We start from the raw sequence: 14,582 nt of genomic DNA on the forward strand, positions 1-14,582 counted from the left end.
GGAGGATCATAACACAGATCCAGTGTTACCAGAATGCCATATATAGCCTAGACATTAAGGCAACATTCAGAATAGACGCCTTTTCATTCCCTTGAAGACGATTTCCTCCCATATCTTTAACATCAAGGACAATGAGCAGAGGTAAGACTAAGTAAGGTAAGACTAAGAAGTAGAAAATACCAGACATTAGTTAGTTCATGATTATCATCCTACTAATAATATTCATTGTTTAACTGTTTATATTAAAGTTTAAATTACAGCAAAATTATGTACAGGAAATGTAGGCTATTTGGAATCAACATTATACCTGTACTTTATACCTGTATCTATTATCCTAGATTAGGTTTAGACAGTGGTGTAAAGTAACTAAGTACATTTACTCAAGTACTGTACTTAAAGGACAACTTTGTTTTTTCACAACCAAGGTTTATTTTTTAGCTTGTAATTAAAGTAAATAAAAGTGTGTAATTTTTTTTCCATTTACTGCTTTATATAGTTTTTGCAATTTTGGCTAAATATGTATTTTTTTACACAATAACTCAGCGTTTTCTTTATTATTAATTGCAGTAGCTCTTCTAGCCCCCAATAACTCACATCTGGCCATCAAAGACCATGGGACCTTTTTTATTGTGTAAAAGACTTAGCCACCGGACAGAATGCCCCCGCCCACTGTAAAAAATATCGCAAAAATTGCTAAAATTATAGAAAGCAGTAAATAAATAAAAAACAACACTCATCTTTTATTTACTTTAATTACAAGCTAAAATATAAACCTTGGTTGTGAAAAACCAAAGTTGTCCTTTAAGCACAATTTTGAGGTTTACTTTACTGGAGTATTTCCAATTGTCTATACCTTTACTTCTATTCCATTACATCTCAGAGGCAAATATTGTACTTTTACTCCGCTACAATTATTTGAAAACTTTAGTTACTAGTTACTTTGCAGATATAAATTATTACATTATAAAACATACATTAACCACTTTAACCCTATATTATACCTGGCTATTTGAAAATAGCCGATCTACAAGCTCACAACGCGTCGCATCGCGACGCGTTGTGAGCCTGTAGATCTGCTATTTTCAAACATTTTAGTACTTTTACTTTTGGTACAAGTACATTTTTAATTCTGGACTTTCACTCGTAAGAGAGTATTTCAACTTTATAACTGTAACAATGATCAATTAGGTTTAGAAAAAGATAATGTGTAATATTGTCTTATTGTACAGACTGGATCCCGTCGCAGTGGCTGGACAGCTTCAATAACATGTTGGACTCAGAGCTGGACACTGAAGACCAGTGGATCCTGAACTTTAACTACAGCCAGACAGATGACATCTCCAAAGAGGAGCGGAGAAGAGGTTGGAGGGTCTACAGCCACTGTGCCTTTGGAAAGTATGTATGATGTATTTGTTCATCATAACACAGTCACTTGTTTATGGTGACAGACAGACAGTACATCATTATCTTATTGGGAAAGGATATCTCACCAATAACTTGTGTACTATCAGAATTATTAATATTGGGCAAGTGTGGTTTCACATAGTTTCACATTGTGGGCGGTAGTGGTCAGGGGTAGAGTGGCCGGGTAGAGGGAACTGAAAACCGCAAGGTTCCCTGTTCGATCCCGGGCTGGGGCGCTCCCCCAGAGTTAGTGTCGAAGTGTCCTTGAGCAAGACGCTGAACCCCTAACTGCTCCCGATGAGCAGGTTGGTGCCTTACATGTTTCCTCCGCCATCGGTGTATGAATGTGTGTGTGAATGGGTGAATGTAATGCACAATCTATGTAAAGCGCTTTGGATAAAAGCACTATACAAATACAAAAGAAATGCACCATTTACATACTGTACAAAATGTTTCTGATAACATGCCACTAAAGGTATTATATTGCCCTGATCAGTGGTGGTGGTAGAAAGTACTCATTGTGCAGAATGTCCCATTTCACAATTTTTCAAATGTGTAAAATGTATAATAAAATCATAAACAGCAGATCTACAAGCTCAAAATGTGTCGCTTCGCCACGCATTGTGAGCTTGTAGATCGGCTATTTTCAAATGCTCAAAATATATATAGGGCTGAAGTGGTTAATGTATGTTTTGTAATAATATCAAAATCTGAAAAGTAACTAGTAACTAAAGTTTTCAAATAATTGTAGTGGAGTAAAAGTACAATATTAGCCTCTGAGATGTAGAGGAGTAGAAGTAAAAGTACTGAAATATTCCTCAAAATTGTACTTAAGTACAGTACACTTGAGTAAATGTACTTAGTTACTTTGCACCACTGGCCCTGATACACAAGAAGGGATCATTTTAGAGCCTGGCATTGGCCATCCTGATCACCTGGGTTCACAAAAGTTCCCCTCGAGATCATGTTGGAACCTTTGTGAACCCATGTGATCAGGATGACCAATAACAGGCTAATCATTTGAAACGCATACATATACAGTACAGTATACAGACTATGAACAGAGTAGGCCTACAGCATATAGTACCAACTGTTGACTATTTAGGATATACTGTATGGCTATATGGCTATAATGCTATTGTTCCAGGGGTTACTGTCTGTGTTGAAGTATAGATGCATGCTGAGCACATGTTTTTCATGCTGAAAACATTTAACGTGTTTTGTACCACAAACTGTTTCGGAAGTTCTGGCTTCATTGAGAGTGTAGACTAGAGCGACAGGAAAAATATGGCAGCGAGAGAAAGAGACACACTAGACATGACCCCGGGAGTCAGATTCAAACCCGGATCCTTAAAGCATGTTCATTCATTCATTCAACCTTTATTTAAAATCCTCAGAGAGATCATTGAGGGAGACCCTTATTTATAATGATACAGAGATTACGCATATCAACATAAGAACAACAAAAAGACAATCTGTTGATTGTCTTTGTTGATCAACGTAAGAACAACCAAAAGTCAAGACAGTTGCATACAGGTAATGAACGGTTATTGGGTTAGGGTTAGATCATGTTGGTCACTAACTCGGTGAGCCACCAGGCACCTGCCAAATTTCACATTTTAAATGCCCCCCAACAGAACACACACTTTTTTTTGGGGGGGGGATGTTGTTACTTTGAATGCAAAACAAAATGAAAGGCCTTATTTTAACAAAATGGTGCCCCTGGTTTCTGAGGCCCTGCCCTTGAATGTGTGTGTGTGTGTGTGTGTGTGTGTGTGTGTGTGTGTGTGTGTGTGTGTGTGTGTGTGTGTGTGTGTGTGTGTGTGTGTGTGTGTGTGTGTGTGTGTGTGTGTGTGTGTGTGTGCGTGTGCGTGCGTGCGTGCGTGCGTGTGTGTACACACTGACTGACTGATGTGCATGTTGTATCTCTCTCTTCTCACCACCTCCCATATAGGTTTCGCTGTAGCTCCTGCTCTTGGAAATGGAACTCGGCGAAGGTGGTGGTCTTGTTTCGGTACCGGCTGCGCGAAGGGTCCGGCCGCGGGACGGTGATCATGAGGCCCTTTGGGCAGGCGTGTCGACGCTGCCCTGACGACGGCTTCGACCTCCCGGGATTTACGGACGAAGCCGTGGAAAACACCCTGAGCCACCTGTTTGGGAAGATACAGAAGAACTGCTACGAGGAAGAAGAAGATGATGAAGACGATGATGAAGAAGATGATGATGATGATGATGATGGGTCAGTGTGTTCTCAGAAGGTCAAGACCAAACCTCACCAGAAAGATCTGTGTGAGGCCTGTCTGGCGGGCATCTGTTGTCAGGACAACTAGACAAACACAGACACACGATTACATCCCATCTAATGCAGTGGTTCGCAATAGTGGGTCCACTCCGGGGTCCCCCAGGGGTCCGTGAGGAGATTCCAAGGGGTCCCCAGCAAAAATCTGTTTACCCACTTTAACCTTACATACATCGGCTATTTGAAAATAGCTGATCTACAAGCTTGCTTTGGCAAAAATCACAAATCAACAAAAATCTTGAATGAGGGTTCAGATGGGAGTCAAATACATCATTAATTTGTGGGTTCTTGACAACCACTGCTATAATGGATGTAACGTGTGTGTGTGTGTGTGTGTGTGTGTGTGTGTGTGTGTGTGTGTGTGTGTGTGTGTGCGCGTACTCCTGTATGCGTGAATACGTGCATAAATGTGTATGTGTTGGGAAGATTGTTGGGCCCTGACCTGACAGGGGCCTAGTTTGTAGACGCTGCGCAACTTCAAATAAATAATAGCCTATATTTTTTTATTGATTAATTCATTTACTGGGGGTCAGGTATGAACAGTTGCCCAGAATTCCATTTGTACTGTAGGCTCTGTGTATGTGGGCTCAGAGCTGATGCGTTCTGTGTTGGATGTTGGATTAAATGCTCTTTTTTGCACTCTGTTTTTGATTATATTAACCTCTAACCTATGTCATTAAGATGTTATTAAATATAGTTTTCTTCCAAAATGTTTGCCAGCTGTTGCATATGCTGTATCTTCTAATAAATGTTAGTTTATTACACATACAGTATTTTGTTTGTGTTTTTATTTCCATTTCAACGACAGACAGTTATTATAGAGGAGGATAGTGAATGCTGGAATAGTGAGAACAGGGCAGATACACTGATCCGGTCTCATTAATAACAACCACTGGTGGAAAGTTGAGTATGAGTATTTGCAATTTTCAATACTTTTACTTCTACTCCACTACATCTCAGAGGCAAACATTGTACTTTTACTCCACTATAATTATTCAAATGCTTTAGTTATTGAATTATTATTACAAAACACACATTAACCACCATACCCCATTTAAACTTTGGCTATTTGAAAATAGCCAATATACAAGCTCACAACATAGATCTGCTATTTTCAAATTATTTTTTAAATAAATTTCATACATATAGGACTATGATAGAGTTGATAAAGGGTCGTAAATCCTGCTCCATGTTAATTAAAACTATTTGTAGTTAAACCGCTGAAAACCCAGTGTAAAAAGGATGAGACGAAATCAAAGACAGACACAGGCCGGTTCTCAAATTAAAAGGTTGACATTGTATTAAGAGAAAGAATCCATCCACGAGTCACCGTACAGCAAAAATATCTCTCTGATATTACAAAGACAGGCAATAGTATTTACACACAAGTTGGAGTCCGGACATCAGATATAAGGTGGATCCTAACGATTGGTTAAGACCCTCAGACGTCAGGTTATATCTGATGAGCTGTCAGGCATCAGGGTGTCATCATAATAAGTTGTTGTTCATCTTATAGTGTCCTTGTGTACAACTTTTGGTTCCATAAACAAGTTATTCCTTCGATATCATAGGACATGTGGCAGGTTTATCTGTGACAGGGTGACAGCTGACAGAGTAAATGAGTGACAATATCCCGGTCATACAGGTCACCTTACACAGATAAAGGTCATTTGACATTTAATCACAAAGTGTTGACCAAGACATGTTTTTACTGATTGGAAACATATGGAGCCGGCACCAGATAGCAAATATGGAGCCAGCTACAGTACATGGCCTTGGTAGGAGAAAGTATAGTAGAGTTACAAAAGGCATGTTTAAAAGACTGAAGTACAGGCCCAAAAAGACATCACTATATTAATTTGACTGGTTGGATCGATATTTCTAGATCATATCAATCTGGTCCACAAAACATATAGTTTTAATTCCATCAGACTACTTTCTACTTTTGGTGCTTTAAGTACGATTTGATACTAATACTATTTGTACTTTTACTCAAGTAAAATTTTAATTCAGGACTTTTACTTGCATTATTGATCCTTTTACTTAATACATTCTTAGAAAAACTGTTGATTCAAAATAGAGCCACTAGGCTCTACGGTCAAATACAACCAGTGTCAGAGAGATGCATGTCAGGTTCTCCACGGAGAAGCCGACATCATCACTTCCTGTCCCTCTAACAAGTGTCAAGACATACCACAAGAGCTCATTTTCTAGTCCCTAAATTTAGAACACAGTTCAATGCAAGGTACAGTGCTGTATCAAACCATGATTGCATGGAATGCGCTGTCAGAACTGATTGTAAAGTTTTAAACAAAATCAAACTATAAGGTACGACTGAAAAGTATTCTAATAGCCCAAAGATTGTGCTAAATTAAAAACAGGGCATTGTGAGTTTGCACTGAAGTGGTTAATGTCAATCAGATGCACCATGCTGTAAAGGAAGTCGACAACCTGCTGCTACATCTATGCTGTGCAGCATAGGACATGACCTTTGTAACCCAACAGTCTAGCAGTAAAGCTATTCTAATTTAATTAAATAAACAGAGAATTATGTCAGTTTCTAGCCTTAACAATTGCTTCAGTCTTATTGATGCCCATACATGGTATTGATATATATTTCCAAATATAAAATGTAACCAAGAATTCTAAGCAAGCCTGTCTCTTTTAAAGAGGTTTAAACAGGTTAAACAATTGTCTGCTGATAATTTGTCCTATGAATGTCCCAGGTTATATTGATGCTTTTGAGATAAAGCTTCTATCTTACCAGAAATTATGTTTTGTTTAGTTTCCTATGGTTGATATACCATTGCTTCTTAGAGCCTGTAATAGCTTAAGTGTGAAATAAGACCCCCTTTCTTATGAGAGGAAAACAGACCTTTTGGGTCTGACCTCTATCTCTGGCAAATTGGTGAGAGTAAGGGTATGCAGAAATTGTTTCTATAAATAAAACTGAGCATTTCTGTGAGTGTTTCCTGAACAGAAAGGCCCATAGTTTCAGTTACTCTAGGCCAGACAGTTCCTCTGAGCGGGACACGCTTTATCTGAGGTACAACTGCATAACTATACACATTGGGTTTAGATTTAAATGTCATCGCTGAAACTATCGATGACAACAGAAATTAGCTTCTTCTTTTTTTTCCCTCTCATTTACCAGGCCATGACAGCACACAAAGGTGCACATGCACACACACATGCAAAAAGTCTCAAAAATAACTGCGTGTTATACCCCACTGATAATTTCTAGCATCTCTCTGTGGAAATCTATTAAATACATCAGATAAATCATATATTCTTCCTGAACAACGTCTTATATAACATACACATAAAAAAATTCCAAACAACTCAAGGGGCTTAGAATTTACTAAGCCAACAATAGAACGAGATAGGTCATGTATGGTTACTCAGTCCTACTGGAAACCAATCATACATATAGCTAAGATAACATGAGTGACGTTGTCTTAACCAACCCTTTAAGACCTGAAGCCGATTCTACATGTCTCCTAAATCCCAACAGTTTTCTGAAAAACATATGTTTCTATATCAGTGGTGCTCAAACTTTTTCATGTCAAGGACCCCCAAAATGAGATGTATTTGGCCGCGGACCCCCATCAAAATATTTTGTTCCAGGGACCCCCCAGAAGCAAAAATTTGAGTTAAAAATATTCACTTTAAAAATATATATATTCAAAGATTTGCACACATTTTCACGATTTTTCAAAAATAGCAGATCTACAAGCTCGTAGCGCGGCACTCGGTGCCGCGCTATGAGCTTGTATATCTGCTATTTTTGAATAGCCAAAGTGTAAAATAAAGCTTTTTAGCTCAAATCAAAAAATGACACAGTTCCAGGTCTTAATGGGTTAAGCATCTACATTTATCTCTCCCTCTCTGGCTCATATGAAGCCAGCTTACAGGGTCAGATTTTTCTTTCCTAAATAGTTTCTTACTATTCCTCTGCTTGCACACTATTGAGGCATCTAGCCTCTCCCTATTCTTGTACCCCGGGAAGTGAAAAGAATCCACACGGCTTTGTGAGGTGTATTTATCTGATATATTTTAAAAACTGTTGATTCAAAATAGAGCCACTAGGCTCCCCCATCAATGGTCATATACAACCAGTGTCAGAGAGATGCATGTCAGGTTCTCCTATAGACGACAGTCACGGAGAAGCCCGACATCATCACGTCCTGTCCCTTTAACAAGTGTCAAGACATACCACAAGAGCTCATTTTCTAGTCCCTAAATTTAGAACACGGTTCAATGCAAGGTACAGTGCTGTGTCGTTCGAAAGGGTCGAAACGTCGTATCAGCTGTTTGTTGTGAAATAAAACCTCAAAGTGAGTTGCGAGCCATATCTTTGTTTTATTATTACTGTCTGTACAGTTCAAAGCTCAGCGCCAAGGAAGGGAGGATGTGCGTTGTTTATGTTTCTGGACAGTGCTGTGTCAAACCATGATTGCATGGAATGCACTCACTGTCAGAACTGATTGTAAAGTTTTAAACAAAGTCAAACTATAAGGTACGACTGAAAAGTAATCTAATAGCCCAAAGATTGTGCTAAATTAAAAACAGGGCATTGTGAGTTTGCACTGAAATGGTTAATGTCAATCAGATGCACCATGCTGCATCATACACATGCTGACACCCTGATCCCACTTGTTGTAAGTGTGTTAAAAGGCAAGACCACTTTGGTAGAGGTTTGAGTTGTGTAGTTACCTTGCCATGATGTAACTCCAAAGGTGGGCAAGAAATAAAAAATAATTGCTCCATTGATTAGAAATTGATAATTCAAAATATGCTCCTCATTGACTTACATTGTACGGTAAAACAGCTCTCAAAGTCACTCTTTTCGCACATAAACGAACGCAAACAAAGTTTATTCAGACAATATAGAACATCACCAAACCCAGTACTGTTTTTTTTTAAAATAAAAATGTCAACTTCCTGTTGATTTTGCCATTTTTAATAAGTAGAAAACCTGGACTGGATCCGCGGATCCGGATCCAGATCTTCGAATAGTAAAATCAACAGGAAATTGACATTTATATAAAAAAAAAAAACAGTACTGGGTTTGGTGATGCTCTATATTGCCTGAATCAGCTATGTTTGGGTTCATTTATGTGCTAAAAGAGTGACTTTGAGAGCTGTTTTACCGTACAATGTAAGTCAATGAGGAGCATATTTTTTAATTATCAATTTCTAATCAATGGAGCAATTATTTTTGATTTCTTGCCCACCTTTGGGGTTACATCATGGCAAGGTAACTACACAACCCAAACCTCTACCAAAGTGGTCTTACCCTTTAAGGTGTAGGCGTGTGAACTAGGCTTAAATCCAACACCTATGGATCCCTATGTCAGACCTGACCTAAACCTTTGTGCACCTTGGTGACCACTAGACAGGCTTTGCTCTAGGGGGCACCTTGGTGAGTGCATTTCGTCCCGTCAACATTCCAGTAGGAATACCCGGGAGAACTTTGCCATACTAGGCCTGGCAGGGGCCATAATATACTTCTATATCTGTACATGGAACATAATATACACACTGTTCTATGTCATTATATACACCTTAATCTAGTCACAGTACTTATAACAGCTTCAAGCTTCTCTTTATCTTGAAGGTCTGACCATGACTAACCATGATACTGACCTGATACTGGCATGAACTGTTTGTTTTTTTTCCACTGCACTCGTGGTTCAAGACCATGATAAATATGACACGTCAATCTGGAGGGACAGCAGTTCCAGTGAAGAGAGGCAGAAAGGCAGAGCAACTGAGACATCATGAGAGCTATTGCAGTCTTCTTGTTGGTGCTGGGTCACCTGGCTCTCTGTCAGGGTAAGTCACTGACTTTTTATCTCCTGTCGACATGCATTTTCAATCTTTGATTTTTGAATACGTTATAAAGGACATTATTTGGTTCAGATTTTTCAATTATCATGATGTTGTACTCCTCCCAGGTTGGACATGCGCCGAGGGCCCACAGCTGTTCGGGGCATTCCAGGTTGATGCTGGCCTGGGACAAGTGGTTGCTGTAGACAAAGACCGTCAAGCCTATTTTCTGAGTGGCTCATCCTGGTCCAGACTGCCAAATGCCAACCTGACGGATATCTCAGTGGGAGCGGCAGGGATATGGGGAATTCATGTTTCAGACATCATCTACAAATATGTGGGTGGCAGCTGGGTACGAGTTTCAGGTAACCAAAACATTTTCAGCTTCAGGTTCTTCTTTGTACATCAAACGTCATGCAATAAATTATGGGAGATATGATGTGGTATTTGGACTGTTTATTGACACCATTGCACCGTACTTGATATCTTCTTTTTTTTTATCGTTGCCTTTAGGACTCTTGATGCAGGTGGATGCTGGAGGCGATGGTTATACTGTGGGAGTTAACAGAGGAAACGCCCCCTATTGTCTTAGTGGTGCTGACCTGGTCAATGGTGGCACTGTATCATGGACTTCTCTAGGAGGAAAGTTGAAGTACTTCAGCTGTGGCCCATATGGATGCTGGGGAGTCAACAGCAACAACCAAATCTACTTCAAAGAGGTAAGATTTTTGGGTTACAAATAACTAAATAGATACATAGATACATAGATACATAGATACATAGATACATAGATACATAGATACATAGATACATAGATACATAGATAATAATCTAAGAAAAAACAAAATTCCTTCCGATAAAAGTAACTTTTAAAAAGTGATTTAAAAGAAGAAAGAAAGGTACGATCAACCTTTGTCTTCAACAGCCAGCAGGCTCAGTCTGTACACAGGCTTATAAGAGTAAATACTATATAAACATAGCTCCATTATCCAAAGCACTTTACAATGAGTGTTACATTCACCCATTCATACAGTACCAAACTGCTCATTGTTAGGGTCAGTCATCAAAGTTTTGCTTTAAACATGTTTTAAGCGTCTGCATTTTTTCAATATTGTTTTATTTAATAAAAAGGAACGCAAAACACCAACATGTCACAACATATTTTTTATAAAAACAAACACAAAGACAACTAAATAATACATTATTCACACAAGATGTAATGGTAATCATCGTAATAAAGTTGCAAACATTTCCCTCAGATAAAGTTGATGATCAATGCAATGGCATTCTTTTGGGCTATGAAGATGACTACTAAATGTTGATGATGTGTTTTTCTTTTTTAATATAGCTCAAGTCTGCAGCAGACTGCTCATTCGCTGACTGGAAGCACATTGTAGGATCACTCGCAATGATTGAGGTGGGGAGTGACGGCAACGCCTTCGGGGTAAACAGGGACGGTAACGTTTATGAAAGGTGAGCCAGAGCTACATTTACACTTTTGTGTCTTTTCCCATTTTTTTGTGTGTGAACACTGAAATCTTAATGTCTTTAAGCCTCCATTGTTTTACTGTTTTTATTTTTCTGGATTTTTCTTTTTTGTCTGTTAATTTTGTATTGTAAACCCCTTTGGACTGCACTAACCTTTATGAATAGTAGTTTATAAATACAACTTACTGCAATGTAGAAGTACTCCGTTACAAGTAAAAGTCCGGAATTCAAAATTTACTTGAGTAAAAGTAAAAGTATTGGCATCAAAATATACTTAAAGTACCAAAAGTAGAAGTACTCATTATGCAGAATGTCCCATTTCACACGTTTTCAAATGTATAAAATGTTTAACAATCTTTTGAAAATAGCAGATCTACAAGCTCACAATGCGTAGATGTGTAGATCGGCTATTTTCAAATGGCCGAAACGTGATAATAATCAAAATCTACAAAGTAACTAGTAACTAAAGAAGTTTTCAAATAATTGTAGTGGAGTAGTAGTAAAAGTACAATATGTGCCTCTGAGATGTAGTGGAGTAGAAGTAAAAGTACTGAAAATTGGAAATACTCCAGTTAAGTAAAAAATACCTCTGTACTTAATTACAGTACTTGAGTAAATGTACTTAGCTACTTTACACTACTGAATCCTAGTAGATAGGTTTGAACATTACGGGCATCAATATAAGCCAAATGCTTTCTGTGGACACAACCCCTTATAATACATTGGTATTGGTATAGACATTGGCTTCATAGGAAGTGTTACCTCCATGTACCCAATACCATGGTATGTGACTAACATTTATACATCAATATTGTGTCCTAACAGAGTTGGCATTACCGATGCACTTCCGGATGGGACCGGTTGGCAGCAGATTCCTGTGTGCTTGACCATGAGACAAGTCTCATATGATCTTGGTACTATTTATGGTGTGTCCCAAGGTGGAGTCGTCATGAAGTGCGCTGAATGAGGTGTCAGCTGTGCAGCAGACCTCCAGTTCTCCTCTACTGCCCATCAAATACTTATTGAAAATCATACATTTTTAGACCATCACACTCTGTCATTAGGGATGTGACATTTTTGGGAGGGGTAGGGAATGTTTCTCTCTTCTGTGTTTAATCAAAATCCACAAGTCATTCAATAAACTTCTATTCATCAATCAATAAAAACACATTCGAACTCTTTATTTTTGACTACCTCTGCCAAACTTTGGCAGGTAATCCTTGTCTGTCTGGTTCTGCATGTGTGTGTGCGTTCACTTACACAGCTGTCACTTGGCTTTGTTTTTTAGCCCGTTGTCTCAGTCGCTGCTATAACTACCGTATATCACTTTATACATTTTGTTTATTATTAAGAAGAATAGCTACTTTAATTATTGACTTTAATTATTGGTTATTAGGCTACAGGAAATATGATACAGTATGAGAGGTGAAACAAACAATGCAATTGGCCCCGATAAAAAAAAAAAATTTGAAAGCAGAACAATTCCATTTCAAAATGAAATTTAGTTGGTTAAACTTTGTAAAACAAATGTATAACTAACGGGTGGAAACAATGTAAATGTCTACACAACCTTTTTTTTAAATGTAGGCCTACTTTCAGCAATCAAGCTCAAATTACTGTCTACACCAGGGGTCTTTAGGCCAAGGCCCCCCTAGCTTTTTTTACTTGGTCTGCTCTTTTTTCCCCTCTACACCTCTATACCTCTTTGCCAAAAATATAGCCGATCTACAAGCTCTGCGCTGCGAGGCGTTGTGAGCTTGTAGATCTGCTATTTTTGGCTAAAGGTCTCCTCAGAAAAGGGATGCTAGGGTTCAAGTGGTTAAGGTAAAAATAAAAATCATATCACACAAAGATTTGGTGGACAGTAAAACATGTCAAGAAGAGTAAAATAAAGGGAACAAACATCTACTACATATATAGCATATACAGTACCAGCAGGTACCAGTAGGATGTAGATATGCTATTTTTGGCAAAGAGGTTTGGTGCGTAGAACCTTTTGAACCTGAATGAACTCAATTCTTCAGTTGATAAAATGAAACATCTCCAGGTAATTAATTGATATAATTAATTAATTGATATAGGGCATACTGTAGCAGTGGCGTTCATTTTCTGGTTCCATTGTTCCAGACCACATTCATTTTTCCCATAGACATTTCCAAAAATATTTATATCAATTAATTTAAGCCTAGAATCAAGCCATCCAGGATCCTGGTGAATCATGACCATAAAACATTTGATTCTGTGAAAAAAAATCATTTGAATATTTAATTATATGATATAATATATTTAATAAATACCCTTTGTTTTGCGGTTTTCTTTTTTTTTCTTCTCACAGAATCAAATGTTTTATGGTCATGAATCACCAGGATCCTGGATGGCTTGATTCTAGGCTTAATATAATTGATATAAATATTTTTGGAAATCTCTATGGGAAAAGATAATGGGGTCTGGAACGATGGAACCAGAAAATGATAATATAATAGATTTTGAGAAGTTAGGATTCTCCTGGTCCCACAAAATAAATGGTTAAGATGGAGTTATGCATGAACTAGGTTAACTCAGGCTACTAGGTGTAACAAGAGTTATTAAACATTTACTTTCTACAACATCCATATGCTTACATGTACTGTATAGTTCTAAGCCACCAGCAAGCGCAGCTGCACCTAATGTCCCTTTCCCCACATCGCACTTAGTCTCAGAGGAAGTGAAGGGACACCCACACATACTGGGGTGGGGTCTTGAACCTGTGACCTTCTGCTCTCCAGACAGCCGCTCTACCCATTCAGCTATGGCTGTCTCTTTAGTCACAGTGGTTCACAAACACTTTCATGTCAAGGACCCCCAAATTGATATGTATATGGCCGTGGACGCCTATGTCAAAAGATGTAGTGCCATGTATTTTGTTGCAGTAATTAAGGAAGTGAAGGGACAGTGGAAGTTACAGTGGTTCTTCTTTAATCTGAAGCATGTTTTAAACACCACACTTAAAAGCACTAAAGAAACATGTGGAAATGTGTGGAGGTCAGGAGGTGCCATAGGCAAGCGAGTTTCTTTTGGGGCCCCCTGGCATAAAATCTGTTCAGATGAGGGTCTGCAGCAAAATACATATCAATTTGGGGGTCCTTGATATGAAGGAGTTTGAAAACCACTGTGTTGTTCAAAGGAGTGGCCATAGTTGAATGGGTGGAGAGCCTGTCTTGGAAACAAAAAGCCCTGGGTTCAAATCCTGGGCCTGGCAATGTGATTGCGTCCATGAGAAAGACACTGAGCTCCCAGCTGCTCCTCTGTGGGTATAGCAATCAGCTGGGTAAAACCGAATTTGCCTCGTGGGATCAATTTGAATTATTATTAGAAGGGTGGGGGTGTGACATTGCAATGGTCCATTTTATTCCCCCTAACTGCACAGTGCAGGAACTTTGAGAGTCTGTTTGCCTCCCTTGAGTCAGTATGACAATATCATGTTTTCTATTCTATCAATATGTTGGATTCATGTTAAAGGGATAGTTCACCCCACCAAAAAATGCCTTTTTTATAACGATTAGTCACCCCATGGAGACTT

General features: G+C 38.6%; 1 protein-coding gene across 4 annotated transcripts in view; it reads left to right on the forward strand.

Moving 5' to 3' along the window:
- The window catches only part of LOC308095090 (receptor-transporting protein 3-like), a 30,848-nt gene continuing 16,266 nt past the window's right edge, over window positions 1-14,582 (forward strand). The window contains exons 1-3 of one of the 4 annotated variants that reach the window (XR_013934030.1): window positions 1-141; window positions 1,230-1,395; window positions 3,359-3,788. Coding sequence is in view for 3 of the 4 variants with exons in the window: in XM_080442018.1 (XP_080298144.1) it covers window positions 132-141; window positions 1,230-1,395; window positions 3,359-3,734 (552 nt within the window). In the remaining variant the exon portion in view is untranslated. Of the gene's footprint in view, window positions 157-1,229; window positions 1,396-3,358; window positions 4,416-14,582 lie in introns of those variants that run through there. The other 3 variants (XM_080442018.1, XM_080442020.1, XM_080442019.1) reach the window with 3 other exon arrangements.

This window comes from Gymnoscopelus braueri, assembly GCF_963280865.1.
Source record: "Gymnoscopelus braueri genome assembly, chromosome: 11".
Lineage (NCBI taxonomy): Eukaryota > Metazoa > Chordata > Actinopteri > Myctophiformes > Myctophidae > Gymnoscopelus > Gymnoscopelus braueri.